This window comes from Nanorana parkeri, unplaced genomic scaffold, assembly GCF_000935625.1.
Source record: "Nanorana parkeri isolate BGI_ZX_2015 unplaced genomic scaffold, ASM93562v1 scaffold1115, whole genome shotgun sequence".
NCBI classification, from domain to species: domain Eukaryota; kingdom Metazoa; phylum Chordata; class Amphibia; order Anura; family Dicroglossidae; genus Nanorana; species Nanorana parkeri.
In genome coordinates this window covers 300,345-322,587 of record NW_017307383.1, presented here as the reverse complement: position 1 = coordinate 322,587, position 22,243 = coordinate 300,345, and the positions used below count along the sequence as shown (strand labels likewise).

General features: G+C 41.7%; 1 protein-coding gene across 1 annotated transcript in view; it reads right to left on the bottom strand.

Moving 5' to 3' along the window:
- Positions 1-7,051: 7,051 nt before the first annotated feature.
- IVNS1ABP (influenza virus NS1A binding protein) overlaps positions 7,052-22,243 on the bottom strand; it is an 18,880-nt gene continuing 3,688 nt past the window's right edge. Inside the window, exons 5-13 of the mRNA XM_018567921.1 lie at positions 21,102-21,227; positions 17,380-17,487; positions 14,864-14,990; positions 10,652-10,876; positions 10,423-10,544; positions 10,007-10,133; positions 8,045-8,176; positions 7,599-7,772; positions 7,052-7,402 (exon numbers count right to left, since the gene is read on the bottom strand). Of these exons, the coding sequence (XP_018423423.1) occupies positions 7,140-7,402; positions 7,599-7,772; positions 8,045-8,176; positions 10,007-10,133; positions 10,423-10,544; positions 10,652-10,876; positions 14,864-14,990; positions 17,380-17,487; positions 21,102-21,227 (1,404 nt within the window). The 3' untranslated portion in view covers positions 7,052-7,139. The remainder of the gene's footprint in view (positions 7,403-7,598; positions 7,773-8,044; positions 8,177-10,006; positions 10,134-10,422; positions 10,545-10,651; positions 10,877-14,863; positions 14,991-17,379; positions 17,488-21,101; positions 21,228-22,243) is intronic.

Genomic DNA, 22,243 nt, shown 5'->3' with positions numbered 1-22,243 from the left:
TGTACATCAGCGGGGAAAGTGGGCATCCCTGTCGCGTGCCGTTCGTGAGTGGGAAGTATGCGGATCTAGCTTCATTGACTTTGATAGCCGCTGTGGGGTGGGAATAGAGCGCAGATATCCATGAGAGCATATGTGGACCGAGGCCGATATGGCGGAGAGTTGACTTCAAAAACAGCCAGTCCACTCTGTCAAACGCCTTCTCGGCGTCGGTCGAAAGGACCATCAACAGAGAAGACGTGGAGCATGCCTCATGAATGACATTGGGAACCCGCGTAGTACTGTCCCTAGCCTCTCTGGTGGAAACAAATCCCACTTGGTCATCTTGAACTAAAGTTTGAATAAATGGGGAGAGTCTGGTGGCTAGAATCTTCGCGAAGAGCTTTAGGTCCACGTTCAGTAGGGCTATAGGGCGGTAGCTACCGCATTGTGCTGGGTCCTTCCCCTCTTTAGGAATCACCGCTACATGCGCCCTCAGTGAATCTATTGGAAGGATGTTGTTGGAGAATGGAGTTGAAGGCCGCTACAAAATGGGGGGACAGCTGATCTAAGTACTTCCGATAATAAGGGATCGTGAAGCCGTCCGGGCCGGCGCCTTGCCGGACTTGGATTGCTTCAGGGCCCCCGTTAGCTCTTCAGCCGAAATCGGGCGGTCCAAGCCTTCCCTGTCTGTCCGAGAGAGCGAGGGGAGACCAGAGCTGCGAAGGTATCGGTCTATCTCCGCTACTCGGGCAGGTGCCTCCCGAACGTCGGAGTCCGTTTCAAGGTTGTAGAGTTTACGGTAGAAATCGCAGAACTCCTCTGCCATGTCCTGGGATAAAGTGAGGCGGGAGCCCTGGCTGGAAATCAAGTGTGAGATGAAGGTTTTACCTCTCGGGCCCCTCAAAGCACCTGCCAAACACCTACTTGGCTTGTTGGCATTCCCCAAATCCAGCCGGCCAGGTAAGTATAGAGAAACAACATAGCTATGAATCCGTGACTACAACTCCCCGTTGTCAAAATCACTATGCTAAGAAGGTTCCCACCTCCAGGCCCTGGGCCCCCGTGAACTAAAGAAGTGCAACAATAGTCATTCTGCGGCCGGACGGAGCACCCAGGAAGGGACACCCCCACTCAGTTCAACTGTCCGAGCCTTAACGCTGGCTTAGGCAGAACAAACATCAGCCGTGATATGGGGGAATGTATACAAAACCTGAGACATCCATGTAAACTCCTGCAAATGGGATCATCAGGCCTCACTCCTTGCGTGAGACGGGCCCGGGGCGGACCTCTGACTGGCTCGATTGCGGGATCTCCCCCGTCTGGACGTGCCCAGTGGAAAGCTTGCCGAGGGTGGACGATCATCCGAGAAGTCAAGCCAATTCGGAATCGGTATCTCTTCTGAATCTAGGAAGGCAAACAGGTCTGGCAGCTGTGAAGGACGATGTAAAATGAAGGATGCGTCGCCTTTGCGCACGATGAGATGGAATGGGTGCCCCCATCTGTATGAGGCATCTACAGAGCGGATGACTTCCAGTAAAGGCCGCAGGGCTCTGCGCATGCGTAGGGTATGTCTAGAAAGGTCAGGCATAATTTGGATCTGCGCTCCGTCAAAGTCCTGGAGACAAATCTGTCCAGTTTGTTGTTGAACCTGGAGGCTAGAAGGATCAAATCTGATGTCCCTCACTTGTGACAGGGGTCACTAGGTGTAGGGACAACTCCCCAAGTCCACACACTACTGTTTAAGGAAGTCTGTCTGTCTATTGTGTAGGCCTGGGAGTTAAATGGTGTTCAAGGCCTGAACGTGAATTTCTGCCCAGGACAGGATGCGCTCTACCTCTCTTTTTTTTTTTATAAATTCTTTTATTTTTGTGACATAGCATGTTATGTCAGTTACATACAGTAGAAGGGGAAAGTACACATATAAATCATAAACAGACATATGTGGGGAGAGCATGGAATTTACAGGCATTCGGTAATATTAATAACGTCTCAGGGCAGCACAGGGAACATGGTATGAAAACATTCAGCTGTAAGCAAGACATCCCCAAATTCTGGAGTCGAGCACTCCTATCCCCTCGGGGGAAAGCTCCAACTTTTAAATGGTCCGTAAATGGCTTAGATATCATATTGTCCACTTAGTGAACCATAAATAACCACTACCTCGGAGAAGGTGTTGAATACCTGAGGGAGCGATAGATACTTGAATGCTGAAGGAAAAGGGGGGGGGTAAAGATAAGGCAAGGTAGAGCATAGATAAAGTCAGAGAGGTAGAGGGGTCGGGGGAGATACCTGAAAGTTGGCATCGCTCAAGATGACATATATGCTCGGTATTCATCCGTGGTTGTATATTCAAGCCAGTAGTGCCAGGTAGCATTGAATCTAGAGGAAGTATCTTTGATGTGACTGGTGAGATCCTCCATATACCTAAGGTCATTAATTTTGGTGAACCAGAGCCTTACCGAGGGTGGAGCCTCCTGTTTCCACAGCAGAGGTATACAGGCTCGTGCTCCATTGATCAGATGGACCATTACTGACCGTCTATATTATATCCCTTGAGCGTATACTGGTTATGATGCAATAGAAAAAAGGCTGGATCAGCCGGAATCGGACGATCAGTGAATTTTGGAGATATAAGTCGCACCTGGGACCAAAAATGCGCCAGTTTCGTGCAGGACCAGAAGACATGGAGCATGTCTGCATCTGGTGCACCGCATCGCCAGCAAACATCCAGCGAGGCGGGATACATATGGTGTAGTCTGTACCATCTCCTCAGAATCTTATATCCTGACTCTTGGTACTTATTGCAGATGGATGCCTTCAGGGATAGCTGCATTCTCTTGGTCTTTTCTGGGGGGTGTAAATTGCGTCCCTAGCTCTGTTTCCCATCTCTCTATGAAGTGTAACGGCTCGGTCGAGTCAGAGGATAGCAGAGTTTGGTAGCAAAAGGATAAAGATTTTGCTAATGGGCCCTGGCTTGTTCGAGTGGTGTCAAGGGGCGGGTGAAAGCTTGTCCTTCCTACAAGCAGATTTATAGGATTACTCCCATAAATAGTGATAAGACAGTTTATGAAGCAACATTCTGGAACTTTACTGGCTCAGTAAGGTATATTAACCTGAATTAGCCCAAAAGAAAATCACCAGAAAGCCACATCTCTCAAGTCTGCAAGACAGACACGGAATAAGTGCTACAGAAAGAACGACCTCCGCTGAGCAGAGATCCCAGGGTCACCAGAGCAATTATTGTCAAGGTCAGAGGATATATGTAGATGGGGAAAAAAAAAAAAAAAGTCCTGTTCAGAATGCAGGAACTAGCTGATCCTCAGGGGCAGGACAATTCAGTCTGCTCAGCAAACATAATCAACTTGTCCCACAGCAACAGTGTATTGCTGAGGCAGTCTGCAGAGACTGTAGAAGGGACTTCCTCAAATATGTTACCTACAGACTCCCCTGACTATCATGCAACAGCCAAGAGAGGTGTTAAACCCCCAGACTGTAGGACAAAGACATGATGCTCTACTCCCCACTCCTCCTGGCCAAACACAAAGAAAACAGCCTCAGTTTTTTGATTGAGCAGGAGAGGGGAACGCATATGTGACCACAGTGCTCAGGTCTGAGATCTGAAGTGCTTATAGCTGGAGTGGGGTTCAGAGGGAGTTATACTTCGTCCCATATGTACACAAGATTTGCGGGGAGAAGGCAGTGCTGATTGCTGGCTTTAGTGCAAAGGCACTGTTCAACCTCATAAATTCTGGTATGATTGTGCTCGGAGTTAGCCTTTAGGGTAAACAGAAGTTCCAGCCCTTGACCTTTTTATTCAAAACTAAAAATTTTGATAACGTTGTAATGTATTAACCTAATTACATAATTTCTGAACACAATAGAGAGAAAAAAAAAAAGCTCTGGGAAAAATCAAACCATTGTTCAAAACAGATCTGTCCACCACAGCTGAAGTTGTTTAGCAACTGCTATCCAGGCTCCTAAGTCCATTTTTAGATCTATTCTGGGAACAAATCTGTTACTACCATTTGGATCCTTAAAACGACAACATATCACAGATTATATCTTTGCTACCGTAAGCTTCATATGGCATCGGTTTTCCAATGTAGAGCCAAAAGAAATCTGACCGCTCCAATTCCTTAGCCACCATCAGGACTCCCCAGGTGCTGGTCCAATAGGTAGATAGAACAAAAATATAGAAGCGCTACTACCCACAATTGTAAATGCTTAATAAATCAGTTTATGAATTAATTGGAATGTGACACATATGTGCAGAACTAAGAAGAGGTGACTCACTGGTTTTATGGACTTGGTGAGTCTCTGCTAATGAATAGATGGTGGCTTGCAGTCACGTTCGGCTCCTGTGACTACAGCGCAGGGAGAGTTACAGCTGGCCGGAGGTGGCATCATGTAGCCATGTCTGGGAACGGGCTAAGTACTAGTTGTATTGGTCCTGTCGGGTACTGTGAGGAAACAGCTGGCCAGGCTGAGTCCTGTTGGCTGTAAAACCTAAGAGGCAAAGAAGCCGCTCTGCGGTGATTCTTTCACTGTCAGCAAACAGTGAGTGAGGGATGTTCTTAGGAGCGAGCACGGGGCTAAGCGGTGAGGGGGGTGTCAAACAGCAGTCGATTACGCGTTTCAGGGCTGTGCCTCTTTCTCAAGCCCGGAGTAAGATAGCAAAAGTATATTTTCAATAGGTGCGTCTCCACCTTGGTATGTAGTAGAGTACGAACAGACCGCACTATCCAGAGAATTCCAATACTTCAGACTTTATTGAAATTCATAGGAAATCCAGTAAAAACAGTGAAAAGAGTGTATAAAGCAACAAATGCCAGCACTGCACACCCCCAACCAACTACAACCTCTCACATGTTTCACCCGTAGGCTTATTAACGCTCTGGATAGTGCGGTCTGTTCGTATACTACTACATCGGTTATCCAATGTCAGCGATATAAAGTGTGTATATAAATATACAGGTTTAGAAGCAATAATATTAAAGATCCATTATTAGTTAAGTTTATGGTGGAGTCGTTTTCTATCTTGGTACTTTCATTATTATATAACATTCGAATTTCAACTCTAACTGCAACAAGATTGTAAATTATTTAAAGTGTTAGCTAAATCCAAAACCTAATCTATTGGCTGTCTACAATATAGCAGGTCCTTCATAAAATTTACCCCATTTCCAAATTACCATCAAACTGCAAACAATTCTTGTTTTTGTCTTGTAATAAGTATCCAGGTTTATGCTAACAAACAGAAGGCTGCAAGGAGGCCTTTTAGTATCTAAGCCTAAACAAAGAATAAAAAAAAAAAACCACAACACACGAAGATGGAAAAAGGATCAGTTTATTGTTAACTATCCAATTTAAGAATTGTGAACAATACAGTGATAGAAAAAAGTTATATTACAGACAATACAGAAAATGGCTTTTTAGACACTAAAAATTAATATTGGCGGATTGCCGGATTTAATAAATTCATCTACTTGCAAAAACCGCCAAAGAATAAATATGCCGTTACCTCCTAAGTCAGTGGAAAATATTAATGGAAAAGAATCTTACCTCGAGTATTAGAGAATCAGAATACTTAAAATACACAGTATGTAATGTACTGATTGGAAAAGCCTTCAGAAGAAATGCTTTCAAAGATTACACAAAACAAACTTTAGCGATCATGTTAATTGTGCCTCATTGTTGGCTTACAAAAAGTAATAAAAAGGCAGTCTGAAAATATTTACTGTTTTGGCATTCCCGCACTTTATAATCAAAATATCCGTCTTATTCAAACTTTAATAAGGCTTCTGTACTGAGAAAAATACACAGATCACTCACATACATTTAAAAATGTCCACCTTCTACAAACTACTATTGATTGGAATTTTACGACTCAGTGCAAGAATTCATCTTAAATATATACAGTACATAAACTATTTGCAGATGATTGGAAAAATAAATCTCAACTGATTTTAATTCCTTGTCAATGTAATCTCGCAGTAAGCACACAACTACTTAAAGAGGTTCTCCAGTTAGCAGTCTAAAGCTGCCCACACACCTTGCAATCATCGGACGATTTTCATATGGTCATCCTGCCTTGACCATCGCACAGTTCAATTAGCGGCCTTTAGCAGAAATCACCTGGACAAATTTCGTTCATCGCACAGAGTTTGGTTTGCGCATGAGCAGTGTTAATCGTACGATTTTATACGTACGGAAACGCCATTAACCTTGCAAAAATCATACGATCAACCGAAGTTTTCTAACCTGCTGGAACAAAAGTCGTACGATTGTTCAGTATTTGCGGTTCTTCACTGCCCTTCATCCTTACGAATATTGGACAAAAATGCGATCACAAATGAAATTCGGCCGATAATCGTAAGGTGTATGGGCACCTTTACAAACAACCGTCTTCTTAGCCTGACGTTAGTGGGCCAAATAAACTGCAAATAAGGCCCCAGTATGCCACAGAAGGGAACACACACATCAGCACCCCATAAATAGGAACTACACATGCAAAAGCAGCGCACCTCACTTAATAAATGCCAGTTCCAGCTGAAGAACCTCTTTTAATGTGCATCCAAGCCAAACAATTTACAAATCAAATATACAATAGGGAAACTGCTGATGCAAGAGAACACCACGACACTTGAGGGTACGAGGGGTGATCAATAAGTTTATAGAATTGATCTTTGCTACTTGTGAAACTGCCTTATTTCTATAGTCAAGTAGTGTAAGCCGTTATGTAATGTGCTGCCATTCAGATTGAACGAAACCTCAATACACAATGGTGAGTTGCTGTGTGTACGCCTGGTGCTGCTGCCCATTAAATTGAATGCACCACAGCACACAAGAACGCATGTGTTGCAGCACAGGGCGTTGTGTTGTTAATGGGCCCACAGGCTTCTGTGCAAATGAAGCTGTGATAGGTATGTAAAATACAACAGAGCATAAGCAAAGGGTATGGCTTGTGTGTTCAAACATCTCAGGGTAACTCCATAGGGAAAACATTTGCTGCCAACATCTGGCTGGATTACAAAGATTAAAGATGCATTATTTAAAAAAAACCCACTAAAAAAAAAAAAAAAAAAAAAGGAGCATGTTAATAGTATAATATGCCATTCTATTTACTTTTTGGTCACTCCTCATACTGTACAAAGAAAGATCTACGAAGTTTTAGATCTGAACATTTTGGTGTATGCACTCCATTCATTTATGCCAGTGTTATAAACCTCAATTGTATTCAAAAATTCATTTCCATCAAATCCACCAACGGCAAATATGTTGTCTCCTATAGCTAATAAACCAGCATTGCTTCTTGGAGAATTCATGCTTCCAACCATCTTCCACTCATTTTTCACAGGATCATACGTTTCTACGCAGCTTAGTGCACGAGAGCCATCAAAACCACCTCCTACAAAAAGTTTACCTGTAAACAGATTTAAAAAATAAGCGTTATGTCAAAAGCTGAAGCACAAGAGTACAAAAAACCTTAAATACAGAAGCTTGCTTTATACCTTAAAGTGTATTTCCACTTTTGCAGTCGAATTTGAGAAAACTTATGTTTGTTACGTATATATACCTATTCACACAGTATATATCGGAAAAAAAAAAGACGTTTTTACCATTATAAACTGCGACTCCAGCGCCACGACGAGCAAGATTCATGGGTGCTACTAGGGTCCAGGTATCATTTTCAGGATTGTACCGCTCTACTGAATTTAAACAGTTCCATGATTCTGCACCACCAATGATGTACATATGATTGTCCAGCACACAAACAGCAGACTGGTGCCTTCCTGTAGGATTTAAATAATGGAGTCCATAAAAATAGCTTTTACGCCTTCTAAAATGACTACTTAGAATTTTGTCAGTGTTCACTACAGATGCATTCAACAGTGGGAGAAAACGGGTTCATTTATGAAGATTCTGCCTTGTTCACACAACATTAGCACCTCTAGATGGCGCTGACGAGTACAGAAAAGAACCCCATAATGAATTATCTTCAGAAAACTAAAAGAAAGGATAAAAAAATAAACAAACAATCATGTAAAATATTAAAAACACGTACGGATATTGAGTGGAGCGCAACTCGTCCATGACCTTGTCAAGGGTTCAAACACATCACAATTTTTAAGTCCTTTTTGGCCAAAAGGATCTGACCCTCCAACAATATATAACTTTCCAATGAGGGCACAAACGCCTAAAAAGGAAAAAAATAAAAAAAACTGTAGCAGGGGGAAAATAAATTTACAACACAAATATGCAAATAATTTAATATAATCCGGCAAACTTCCTTCAGGACAGTAATGTTCCTGTGCAAGTTATAATGTAGGATCTTAGGGACATGTACATTCATTGCAAATCATGAGCCCTGTCAGCATGGACTAGCTGAAAAATCCTTATCCTAGTGTTCAAGCTTTGTGATGGAGAGTTTTATTTTATTTGAAAAGGTTTGCCACTCTGCAGGTTTCTAAATGGGCATTTTGGGGCCCATTCACACCAAAGCAGTGTGTTAATCACATGATACCATGCATTTAATGCATGTTATCATACAAAGCATCTATCGCGTGTTACCGGGCGCTAGGTGCATTGTGTTGCCATTGCTTTGAAAGATAGCAGAGCATACACTACTTTTTTCACCACACCACAACTTTTCCACAAGTATCTAGCTATCCTGCATTAAACGGCCCCTAAAGTACCAGAACACTGGCTCTTCAGAACCTCTGGGCTTTATTGTGAAAGTGATAAGGGCAGCTATAAAGCCACCCGATCACTTCCACACACTGCAGAAAGGACTAAAACATTATAGATTTCATACCGTTACGCAAATATTGTGCAAAATAATAATTGGCAATAATCAACTTGTTATTCTATAGATTCACTTTACAAAAATCTAGAATATATACATTTCATAAAATACATCTTTTTGGGACGTTGTAAATATTCTTCATGCCAATAACATGCATTTTAGCACGAGTGTAAACTAACAAATTTCACATGGCAGCGAAAGCATTAAATTGTAATAAATCCATGAACCAAAAAAAACACCTAACTGGAACCCTCAAGCAATCCTAATCCTACCAAAAATATCTAAGGCTACCCCATAGATCTCACACAGACAAAAAGCATAAAACGAGGTCAAGTGTAATGTGTGCAGGTATAACGGTTACAGTTTTCCTTTTAACCACTTTAGAACCACCGTATGAATATATACACATCGTGGTCCTAAGTGCAGATCTTGGTACCGTGCTCTTCGGCCGGCTCCTGACTGTCACATACAAGTGATCAGAGAGGCTGTACAGCCGGTACTGAAAGGGCGGCAGCTATCCCGAGCTCCGCTGCCACTTGTGCAGGTCTGGGACCGGAACGGCGAGTGTTTACGGCTACATTGGAGGGAGCGTAGCACACTTTCAGCGGCTGATCTCCTCTCAGATTACCAAATCTGGAAGAGATGAGGCTTTCATCACTTCTGGTTCCAGACATTTTTCTGGCTGCTGTGGCCAGGAAAGAAACTGATGAAGCACCATCTGCATTTACATTCAGCTGCCTCAGTAGGCCTCATTTTAAAGTTCATGAAACTAATTAAAATGTCTAATACATTAAAAAAAAAAAAATAAAAAAAAAAAAAAAAAAAAAAAAAAAAAAAAAAAAAGGGTGGGAAAAAGCAATTTTCGGTTTTGGCCTGCCAAATTCTGCTGCGGGAGGTGCAGTGCGTTGCAAATCATTTCTCTGTATGCAAGTAACACTCCAATTGTGTATTTTATTTGAAATAAAGGATGGTATTTCATTTTTGTTTTTATATGATGAAAAAATAATTGGCCAAGTAATCGATTATGAAAATAATCATTGCTTGCTGCCCTAATACACATACATACTTTTCCTTAAGCCGCCGGCTCTACAAATGTAAATAGAGTCCCGGCAGCTTGTTTAAAAGGGCCTGCTGCCAGTGACATACTATGTACGTCACTGGTCACGAAGAGGTTAATAGTTGTTTTGATGCTGTACAAAATTACAAAAACAAAATTCATACCTGCATTGCAACGATTTGTTCTCAGCTCAGGAACAGGTCTCCATGCACTGGCTTTACGGTCATATTTCTCTCCACAGCTGAGATCATCAGACTGGCCATTGGATCCTCCAACAACATACAGCTCATCCTAATGAGTTTGACAAATAAAACCAGGTTTTATTTAGAAAGTACATTTACCATATCACTTATGAAACAATTTCATAAAATGCATATTGTGAACTTTATACCATACGAAAGAGGTCTAATAAGATTCCCAGCTGCCTGCAGAGGAGGGGAAGCCATTTTGGTTAAACTCAGGCAAGGCAAGTGGAGTAACTTATGTTTCAGCAATGTGATTGAAATGTCTGCATGAATATTAATAAAACAAACTGATGGTGTGATTTGTAAAAGAAAAAGCTGATGAAACCTACACATACCATTAAAACTGCCATTTGAAACCGAGCTCTAGGTGTTTTCATCGGAGGTAGAAATGTCCAGGAGTCGCTCTCTGGGTCATAGCATTCAACTGTACGCAGACACTCTTCTCTGTTGTAACCACCTGTATCGAAAACAGACCCACAAATAAGACACCCAGACCTGTCAATTTTCCACATTGTTTTCCTCAACAGTGAAGTTTGCATTGAAAAGTCTCTATTGACCACTTACCTGCTGCAATAAGTTTGCCATTCAGTTCTGCGGTCCCCAGACCAGAACGTGCATAATGCATTGGAGACATGATTTTGTCAGTCGAGTCATCAGGTGGTATCTCAAGGCTTAAACTTTTCATTAGACGTGGAGTATTTAATGGGGAGCTCAATGGGGTGTTGCGCCCATGCAAGAAGATCACACTTAATGTACTGTTAAGGACAGCCAGACACAGGTAGGATTTATCTGTAAAAAAAAAAACAACAAGCACAGAACTTTTAGCATAGCTTTTCTTTAAACATTTCTTGGTAATGCAGAAAGATAGCAATACAGCTCGATAAAAAAATAAATAAAAAGGGGGCCGGGGGGGTACGGGAGATGAGGAAAAGTGTTACTCAGGATTATCACAAAAAAATGGAAAAACACCATCTCCTGTGATCTATAGAATGTTTAAAACCACCTTAGGGAGGTACACTGGGTCTGGCTTCAGATCTATTCTTACAGGAAGCACTGTCAAAAAGGCTCTTTTATAGATGATGCTTTTAAATCCCCTACCCACATAGTCAATGGCATTACTAGAAGAACGGCAGTCAAAATCTTTCAGGAGTTTCCCGCAATGATTCAAAAGGTCCCATGGTGCCACCACTTTTGTGCGCTTTAGGTGTACACATTACAAGTACTCGAGAACAAGCCTAAGTCGACCCCATCCTGGAAAATTCAAGAATTACTGGAATCTTTGGAGCTGTATGTGTGCGTGCATGTTTTTCTTTCAAACAATTCCCACATTTGTTAAGTGGTTAGTATTTAATGTGGTAATGTAGAGGTGCAATGATGATTTATATCCAGGGGTGTAGAAATGTAAAAAAAAATAATTGATATATCACACAAAATGATATACTTGTCCAAGGACTAAACCCGAGCCCAATCTACTTGTCCCTCATCAACATCTGATGGTGTTTGGAGGTGACAGGTTCTCTTTATGCCTGCTCTCCAATACAGAAGTCTTGGCACGGTATTGTGCTGGATCTTCTGTACAGCCTGCTTGTGACAGGAAGCACTGAGTACAGCACTCCTGTTTCACTGATCACACAGAGCAGATCGGAGAATGTACGTTCTCTGCTCTCCAACCTGAAATCATTGCCTTGGTTGGTCCTGGGTCCCCCAGAAGAGCGGCAGACTGTAAAGGGAGGTGGGGTTCCTTGCCACTATGAATACTGAGAGGAGAGAGGGGGGGAAGAGAGAGAGAGAGAGAGAGGGGGGAGAGTGAGAGAGAGGGAGAGCGAGAGAGGGAGGAGATAAAACTGCTCTGCTACTTGACTGACCTGATCAATATCCCAGGAGTTTCATTGACTTGATGCTATACTCTGATTAAAAAGTGTTCCTTTAATTTTTGAGCAGTGTATATTGTATGTTCCATGAACTGTATTCTGTGCTTTTCTAAATGTACAACTCATTAATTGTCTTCACTTACCACATGCAGTGATCAGGGGTGTGGAAATAAAAAAAAAAACAAAAAAAAAACTACTTGTCCAAGGGCTAAAGCGGGGGCCGAATCTACTTTTCCTTCATGACAATCTACTCCTCCTAATACAAAAAAATTGTTTTAATGAAAACTAGCGATGCACCAATACCGGTTTTTCGGTATTGAGTACCGATATTTTGCTTTCGGTACTAGCCGATACTAAGTCCCAATACCGGTGCTTCCGCTGGCTTGGAGCAGTAAATGACCCGATTGACCGGGAAGCCGGCTTGATGCCGATTGGCTGGGAAGCGGCTTTCCAGCCAATCAGCAACGAGCCTGCTTCCTGGCCAATCAGGAAACCAGGAGGCAGGTAATCACTTGCTGCACGGGAAGCTGGCTCCATGTTCTCCTACGGCAATGCCGGTCAGAGGAAATTTTTATTCGGGATTGTTGGCCGAAAGGCAAGTATAACGGGGGGGAGTTGGGAGAGACTGGGCCAGATTTAATCGAGTAATTCCATATTACCTGGGAAAGTGAACTTACCATTGAATGCACGTAGTGAGTGAGTGAATAAAGAGTTCTGCTACCTGGTTACCACAATGGAATGGCGGCAGCAGTCAACGCACAATGTCCTACGCGTGCATTCATTTGCATGCAGATGGCAGGGCTGGTTTTAATTGTTTTAATTTAAATCATTTTTTTATATATTTTATTATTTTACAATTTTGTTTTTACCACTTAATTTTATTCCCATCACATAGGGGCTTAAAGTCCCCTATGTGATAGTTTGGAGGTGAGAGGTTCTCTTTATGGAACCTGCCCTCCAACACAGAAAATATGTTCTGTGCAGTTCCTGACAGATGACCGGTGGCGCTGTGATTACAGCGCTGCGGTCTCAGATCACACAGAGCAGGCGAAGAACGGACGTTCTTGTCTGCTTTACAGGCTCTATGGCTGAGCCGTTTTTCCCATGGTCTCGGGTCCCCCAGTGAAATCACATTAACAACTATGTGGTGTCCAAATGAGTCCAGGTCAGGGAACCACCTCACAGTAAGATCTCTAGAGGAAACTGGGACCAACTGTTCTGGGGAAGCTTAAACCCCAGGTATACATCTCTGCAACTGGAGTCCCCTCAGATTGGGGTGGGGTAAGAGACCACCCCTTCCACCCTAAAAGACTGATGGATCATGCCAGGGACTTCAACCTACATTCTACCTGTGTAGGTAGAATGCACTAGCGGCTGAGCACATACAGCTACAACAGTCCAGAATGGACATGGGACAGCGCTGACTATGGATGCCCCGATATAGAGCATTTTCATAAATACTTGTACTCATGAAAATGCCTCTATAAATAGTGCAAATGCCAGCGCTTTAAATAGGTTTGGGCTGCTTGTACAAGTGTTCCACCCGGATCATATATATAGCAGTCTGCTCGTCCGTCCACCCCACCAGCCACTCCCCTCAAAAGGTCCGTCCACCCCTCATGGTCCTGCCCTTTCATGGTTTTTAGGCTCCCCTGCTCTTCTGGGGGACCCTGGACAACAGAAAAGCAGTTTAGGATGGAGAGCAGGGAGAACGTCCATTCTCCGCTCTGCAATCAGTGACACAGGAGCGCTGTACTCGCAGTGCTTCCTGTGTCAGCTGTCACAAATGGAGCTGTACAGAAAATACAGCACCGCATTGTGCTGTATCTTCTGTATTGGACGGCAGGCTCATAAAGAGTGCCTGTCACCTCCGAATGATATCACATTAGGTGCTTTTTATCCCCTGTGACCAATGAGGACTTCTTAGCATGGTCAAATACGGTTTTGGTTAAAATTATTTTTTGTATCAGGGAAAGTATAGTCATGGATTGAGTTACAGTTCTTCATAATTATAAATAAATTGCCCAAAAAATATTAGTCTGTATTGTTTTGAAAAAAATGGCACTTGTCCCTTTAAAATCATAATTGGTATTGGCAAGTACCTGAGGGAAAGTACTTACACTTGAAAAATGTTAATCTGGACATCCCTAGCCTTGACCACATCTGACAGAACTGAGGCAGACTCCGATGATAAAGACCCTATAAAAAAAGTTCTTAGATTTTGGATTACAGATGCCAGTTCCTTGTAAATGCCCCCACAATGAAAATAAGCATATGGGTTGTGGTCAGCTGTGTACTCTGGGAAGATATGATGCATCAGAAAACCAGGAATGGAAGTAGGCCGAATTGCTGGCAAGGTCTCAAGTACAGAGAAACCCAGGCAGTAGACACCGATGAGGGTACTGAAGGGATCACAGTACACATAGGCCTGGAAAGCGATACAATGCAAAGCCAGGGCCTGAAGGTCACATTTCAGGTTGGCTCCACGGATCGATATAATTTTTTTTAAGCAAAACTGAAGAAAAAAGGTGCCCAACCTCCTAGAACACTAGGAAAAAAACAAAAAACTGAGGCATGCTGGGTAGAAGATGGTTTCTACTGGCTTACAACTTTTTAGTTTGCCAGTATTTTAACCTCCTGAAGGTGGCAGTATAACCCGACTGTTCCTGAATGCCTGAAAATCGCTGCAGTCGTTCATATTTTCTTTACAGGTTTATGCTTGAAATTATCGTTTTACGATGAAGCCTAACAGTTTTCCCTCCCCGTTGATTATCTTTCCGTAGGTTATTTTACAAAAGTAGGATTCCTGAAACTGAAAATGTATTTAACTGGTAAAGGAAGAAGAAAAGGAGAAAGGAGAGGAGGGAGGAGGAGTATCACACAACAGCAGCAATACTCTACTTACTTGACTTCTTCTCTGATGCAATTATGTTCCACTCATGTTTGGGGTTTGGTGCTGCAAAAATTGAAGGTGAAGGAACTCCAGAGGAACCACTGCTCATGTGCTTGTCACTTTCACGAGGAGATTTCTTCTGTAAAAGCAATCCAATATTTAATAAGGAGAAGGATGAAGAGGGTAATTGGATGTCTACCTTGTAGCAGTACCAAATTTCCCTAAATGGGACCTTAGCACCCATTCCCATCTAATTTTTTTACTTGTTGCAGTTTTGTGCGTTTTACATGCCGTACCAATTAGCTCTACGAAGGATATACATGCTAGAAAAGGACAAAACTGCAGAGAGCAGTAAAACCAAAGGTCACTACTCAGTTGACCACCCACCCCTCAATAAACTTTAATCCCTTGGGCTCTAAGACTCTGCTCTCTCATGGTTCACCTCCTACCTAGCCCAGCGCACCTTCACTGTCACCTATAAATCCAATTCCTCCTCTCCTCCATCAGTGGGGGTCCCCCAAGGCTCTATCCTTGAGCCCCCACCTCCCTGGGTCAGTTGATAACCTCCCATGGCTTCCAATACCAACACCCGGAGATAGATGATAGATAGATAGATAGATAGATATCTATACCCCACAGCTCACCCCTTCCATCTCCTCATGCATCACTAATCTACTCACCGACATATCAACATGGATGTCACACCACTTTCTCTGAACTTCTAATATTTCCTCCTCTCCGTGTTCCCTCCCAACTTCTTCATCACAATCACCAACACGACACTCAACCCCTCCCGTCACGCCAGGGAGCTCAGAGTAATCCTTGATTCTGAGCTCTCTTTTCAGCCCCACATCCATTCACTATCCAAATCTTGCCGACCCAACCGCTAACATTCCCAAAATGTGTCCCTTCTTTAAAGATAATACTGCAACGCTTCCAATTCAATCCCTTGTAATATCTTGCCTTGACTACTGTAACTCCCTCCTTGTTGGCCTACCACTAAGCACGCTATCCCCCCACTTCAGTCCATCATGAACGCTGCTGCCAGACTTAATCCACCTTACCAACCGATCACTGTCTGCCACCCCCCTCTGCCAATCGCTCCCACTTCCCCATCTTATAAAATTCTAAATACTAACAATCTACAACTCCGCACCAACCTACATCACCCACACCTCCCCCTTCGCTCTTCCCAAGACCTCCTGCTCTCCAGTCACTTCCTTGCATGCTTGTCTCCAGGATTTTTCCCAGAGTGTCTCCCATCCTTTGAAACTTCCTACCCCAATCTGTCCGCCAATCTCCTACTCTGTCCACCTTTAGGCGATCCTTGAAAACTCATCTCTTCAAGGAGGCCTATTCCACCTCAATATAACAGTACTTTCAGTTCTTCCCAAACAGTTATTTTTTTGTATCACTTGCCCCTATTACTAGAGTGTAAGCTCTCACGAGCAGGGCACTCCTACCTCCGGTACTGAAATTGTATCGTCTCCCTCAGTTTTGTAAAGCACTGTGCAAACTGTTGATGTTATATAAATCCTGAATAAGTAGTAAAACAATGGAATGCATAAATGTGCCTTATGTACAATGCATCATTTTTCAGGTCTTTACAGAATCACAAATGAAACAAGAACACACCTGTTCTCTAAGAAACAAGTGTGGAAAACAGTGGATGATGGGCAGAGTTGGGAATGGACCATGAACTATTACATTTTTCTTTTTAATGAAGATGAAATTAATAGTGATGACTGCATCTAAAGAACCTTTTCTGAACATCAGAAATTAATATTGGACACAGGTGACAGCGTAAAATGCATTTAAAACTGCACCACAATTTTTACAGAAAGTGCCTTCCAAATGTGCCATTACGCCACGGATCCCATTTGATTCAACAGATTACAAGAGTAAAATAACAACAAGGGCTGTTATGTTAGACTTGCAATCTGATAACAAAAAGACAATTCTGAGAGTTATATATACCGTTGCTGAGCACAGAACAAGTATTTTTTCGAACATTTTACATCTCCATAGTTTACACAATGCTTCCCCCCCCCCCGCCCTCCCCAAAATGGAAATCCCCTTGTGCTGAAAGCCAGAATGTGCTGCAATGGCTGTTGGTGCACAATAAGCAAGAAAAACCTCAATGTCACAATAATTAACGCTGGAATTAGTACAGCTATAAATTTGTGGGTTCCCATTGCCAGGCATCCTCTTAAAGATGTATTCAAACAATCTTGCAGTACACGCTTAAAATATCCTCCATCGCTATTGATAAAGAGTGGGGCCGGCTGTCAAACTGACAGCAGAGTGTTGACGATTACACTGGTGTGCTACTTTCCTGTTCAATCTACAGGGCTGGGCGGTCCGTTTGTCAACCTGGTCCTGCAGAGTTCAGACAATGGCCAGCCGACTATACCCCCATTCCGTATCCCATATCTCTTATTGGGTGGGGCCTGGTGATGACATTCTAAGTTCGACTTGGGCTTTCTAATAAAATCTACTAGGCCCAAAAAAAAAAAAAGTTCTTGTACCTGAACCAACTGTAAACCATCTTCGTCACCAGCAAATATGTCATTATGTTTGTCCAGCCCATGTCCATCAAGCAACTTGTGATCCGCGGAGTAATACAACGTCTGTACCTGTAAAAGAATGAACAAATAGCCATATGGATACTAGCCCCAAAAAACGAGTTCCTCAGAAAATTCCAACTCTGGTTATCTTCAAAGCATTTTTAGTATCCATTTTGGGAGGTAAAAACTACTGCAGAGCATCACAGAGATCTTCGCATCAAAGTCTTCCTTTTCCACAAAGTAGGAGACAGCTGAAGAGGTGCCACTGTTCGGTAATATTCAAGTGGAAATTGTACAGTACAGACGCAATAATAGATATACACACAGTAACACAAATACAGCCCAGGGCTTCTAAAACATTGAAAGGTCTATCTGCAGGCAAAAAGGTGGACCAAAATGCATTACTTTTATCTAAAATCAAAAGCACATGATCTTCCATAACAGATACAGCTTTTATATTGTTGCACAAACGAAATTCCCAATGTGAGGCAAGAAAGGGCTGGGAAAATATGCAAACACATACAAAATGCTTTTGTAAAGGAACAGGTAATTTTACAAAGCCTTTCCAATGTAGGTTACAAATTCAACAAATAATTTGTCTGCATCTGAATGCAAACACTGTAGCATTAGAAATGGCCTGGAAAGCTGTGAAATGGACTTAAAACATTTAATGCAGCCAGGCAAAACGAAAAAAAAAAAAAGAAGAAGGTCAGACAAGCCTGACTGCTAGGTTTAGTTGTATTAGAAAATAAAAGTATGCCAATTATCTCACATGGAGAAAACGCAACCATCTACAAATTAAATTAACTTTAATCACCCTTATGGTGCCCACACACCTTACGATAATTGCGGGAAATCCCGCGATCGTACGATTATCGCAAAGTGTGTGGAAGGCGTGCGACCGTTTCTACTGTACAGTCGCACGACTTTTGTCTTTCGAGCATGTTCGAAAACCAGCCGAGAATCTACGATTTTCGGCTGGTTTGTAGCATGATCGTGAGATAACTGCCGCACGGGCCGGTGTGCGCAAGCGCACACTGCCCGTTCAGCATTGCGGTCATTGGAAGCCCGCCCCTCAGCGGGGCGGGCTTGAGATTATCGCAAGTACGATCTGCCTGTCCAAGATGGGCAGATCGTACGTTTTTTTTAATTACATTGCAACCATCGCAAGACAAAAGTCTTGCGATGGTTGTAAGGTGTATGGCCAGCTTTACACATACAAGTAGTTACAAACAGAAGAAAAGTCGGTGATAAAGCAAGATCAATGTGGAGTGCATCGTAAACACTAAAACCCAAGAATTCCAGAGACTTTAAACTCTAAATAGAAGTTATTTTTCTGAGACCAGCGAGGCCCCATAAAATATTTTGAATACAATTATATGACAAAAATAATTATATATATATATCAAACCTTGTGTATTTTCATAAGGGGCCACAGCCAAAATCACTGGAAACCACAATAGAAATGTTTTCATTACATCACCAAGATACAAACCAATTTCTCAGGACTGCCACGACTGCATTTTGCCCATTTAGAATATGGTCAGGGTAGGGCTCAAATAAAACCCCAATTTGAACATGAAACAGATCATAGTTAGACCTAAAATTCTCTGATCAGTGTGCACACATTTCTGAAAATATTCCATTAATCTTGTGTACCACCAGTATGGAAATTATACACAAGTTTGCTCCTTTTTTAGAGGAGAATATGTATATATTTAGGCAAAGCCTATGGAATCTTTGGTGCCACTTATACATTGGTGAGTTTGTGAACCCTTAGAATTTTCTGGATTTCTGTAGGTCTGGTTCCATATACAAGCTTACCTTGAGGCAAGATTAAATTGACCTTAAAATAAAAATTCCCTCCCCCCAATGTTAATGAAAGCGCTTACCTTGATGTCACTTTATGACATCAAGATAATTATGTTTCTTAATCCGATATTCTACTTCTTCTTCCCTGTCGTTTTCATTGGTCCCTCCAGCGCTGCGGCGGGTCTCTGATCCAGCGCTGACTCCTCTGTCCTTGCTGGCACTTCCTGTCCCACGGTGTCTGCATGTGGGTGCACGCGTCCATAGACTTACCTTGCGTCTCTTCTTGTCTCCCGGCCCGAAAATGTTAACTACGCATGCACCCGCCCCAAGATGCTTTGCGGCCGCAAGAGGATCTTCACATTTTCGGACGGGAGCACGCAGGGAAGACACAGGTGAGTATTAACCTCTGTTAAAGCAGGTTTTTTTTAACACTTTTTGCATAGATCTACTGCTTGCCAGCAGTAGATCTATGCAAAAAAAAAAACAGAGGCTTTAAATATCCTTTAAATGGAAAAATCGCTGATCATGTAAATTTTATCAAAATAAACAAACATACAAACTATAGTAACGGATTGTTGCAATTTGTAACCTTATAGTTAATGCAGTTTTTGAGGACTCTGCTACCATTTGTTTGCACTTCAAAGTGTTGCAGGTTTACAATATAATTGCCTTGACTGTTTTTTAAAAAACCACAAAACTATACGGCAATAAAATGCTTGTTAAACACGGCTGGCTATATTCCTCATGATGTAGATGAAGACCCGATCAGTTAAAATACATGAATGCAGAAAATTCATAGGAGGTTCAGAAATTCTTATATTTGCTATAAGCTTCTATTTGGTCTTCCATTAGCCATCTTTTTCTCCGATTTATAGATTGGAAGACATGACCACAAAGCTTAAAATATATAGTACTTTGAGAATATAATGTGCATTATTTTAGAAAATGAAAAGCATCAATGTCAAATACGATTCATGAGTGCTACATCCAAAAATAAAGTGTGCTGGTTTCAGTCTTGCTTTGCATACTGATGTGTGAGCTGAACTAGTAAATAAAAGGAAGTTGTCAACATTTGACGTATACTACTGTAAAGTTTACTGAAAAGTGACCCAAAAGCAATCCACACCTTTATGTAGAGCTTTTTCATGGGTCACAGTGACAGGATAGCAAAACTTGTTTCTCTTCATAAAAACGCTTAAAAGAAAGTCGGTATATGAAACTAAAAGATATAAAACTTTTCCACATTCTCTAACGATTAAAAATATATAAAATAACCCCTTAAAACATATGTGAAGAGTGAACTTAGAATGAAGTCTAAGACTTTAGCAGGATTATTTGGTCTATAGAGCATTTCCTATGGTAATGTTTAGATGGTACAATGCACACAGATCCTGTAAAAGGGGCAAATACTGTTAAATCATCATCATGGCTCTCTGCCCACAGTGGATTTTCTTAGAAGGCTAGGGCAGACTGGTGCTTCATTACGATTCAATTAACCTTGAGGTATCTTCATTGTTCTTCAGTTTCAGGAATCCTACTTTTGTAAAATAACCTACGGAAAGATAATCAACGGGGAGGGAAAACTGTTAGGCTTCATCGTAAAACGATAATTTCAAGCATAAACCTGTAAAGAAAATATGAACGACTGCAGCGATTTTCAAGACAAAACAAATATCTCTTAGCACTTACAAAAACCGAAAAAATAGGAATAAATGTTTATGGGGAAATAAGAATTAATCTCACCTTTAAACCTACCAGATTTCAACTGAAAACAGAAATTTTCTTTATTTTGGGCTCTGATTATTATAAAAGGACAATTTGAATTAGTTATGCACTGCTATTTGACCACATCAATCCTTCGAAACACTAACCTCCTCCATCAGAGTCTCCAAGCTTTCTCCATGTTCCCATATGCTGCGCTGAACCCAGCTGATTACCTTTGTGTATAACTTCCCATTATTTGGCAGCGAGACATTTTCCTCCAGCATTATTTCCAACTAATGAAAAAAAAAATGGTTTGTCAGCTCCGTACGTTTTATGTTTCATGGACATTTTATGTTAATATAGGTATGGCTAAAAACAAGTTTTTGGCAAGTTCATGACTACTGCGCAAAAGTCCCCACCTTCCAGACCCAGGCACACTCAGTCCCTTCCTTTTTCTCTAGCAAGAGAATACTAGAGATTGAGCTTGGAGCCAGAGATCACTCTCACTAGAACTACTTATACATGGACTGGCACCCTCTGTTTTTTCATGTATTTTTTCATATTGGCTGATTCACATATATTATACAACTTCAAGAGGATTATTGTTTGATTTTCCATTACCCTCATTGGGAGCCGTCTATGGAGACAAACCTCTCTCCCCCCTCTTGTGTAGTTTGGAATTGGAGTGATGCGTATGCAAGGTTCCTGAAGAAGCCATTTGTTGCGAAATGCGTCGAACCTCAGAATAACCTATTTTCCGAATGGGGGTATTAGATATGTATATGGTTGTTCATCCCATATCTGCTGTGTTTTGACTATTTGATATGGCCTTTATATGTGTCTTAATATGCTTTTAACTTGTTATAAGAAATAAAGGTTTTATATTTATACTGCACACCTGTACATGTATTGTGTGGCACCTTGAAAAAAAAACCCAGGCTCATTTGCAGCCAATCCTTGCTTCTCTACTGCGTAAAAAAAAAAAAAGTGTTTCCATTAAGAACATTGTTCAAAATAATTTAAAGCAGATAAATGCCCTACATGACATCCAATTAAGAGAGTATAATTATTTGTAGTTTATGGGTTGACCGCTCTTCCCCAAATCATTCATACTCAACCTTGTTCTATTGCAAAAGTTTTTTCATATGCGATACCTTGACTAATATATATGTAGGTTGGGTTTGATAGGGAAGTATTTTTTTGATAGATTTTTATATGCTTGATATATTTTCAGACCAATTATAGCAATACATCTTGGTGTATTGTGTGGCACGTTGGTCCCTCCGGTGGTCCAAGGCCTGCACCTTCT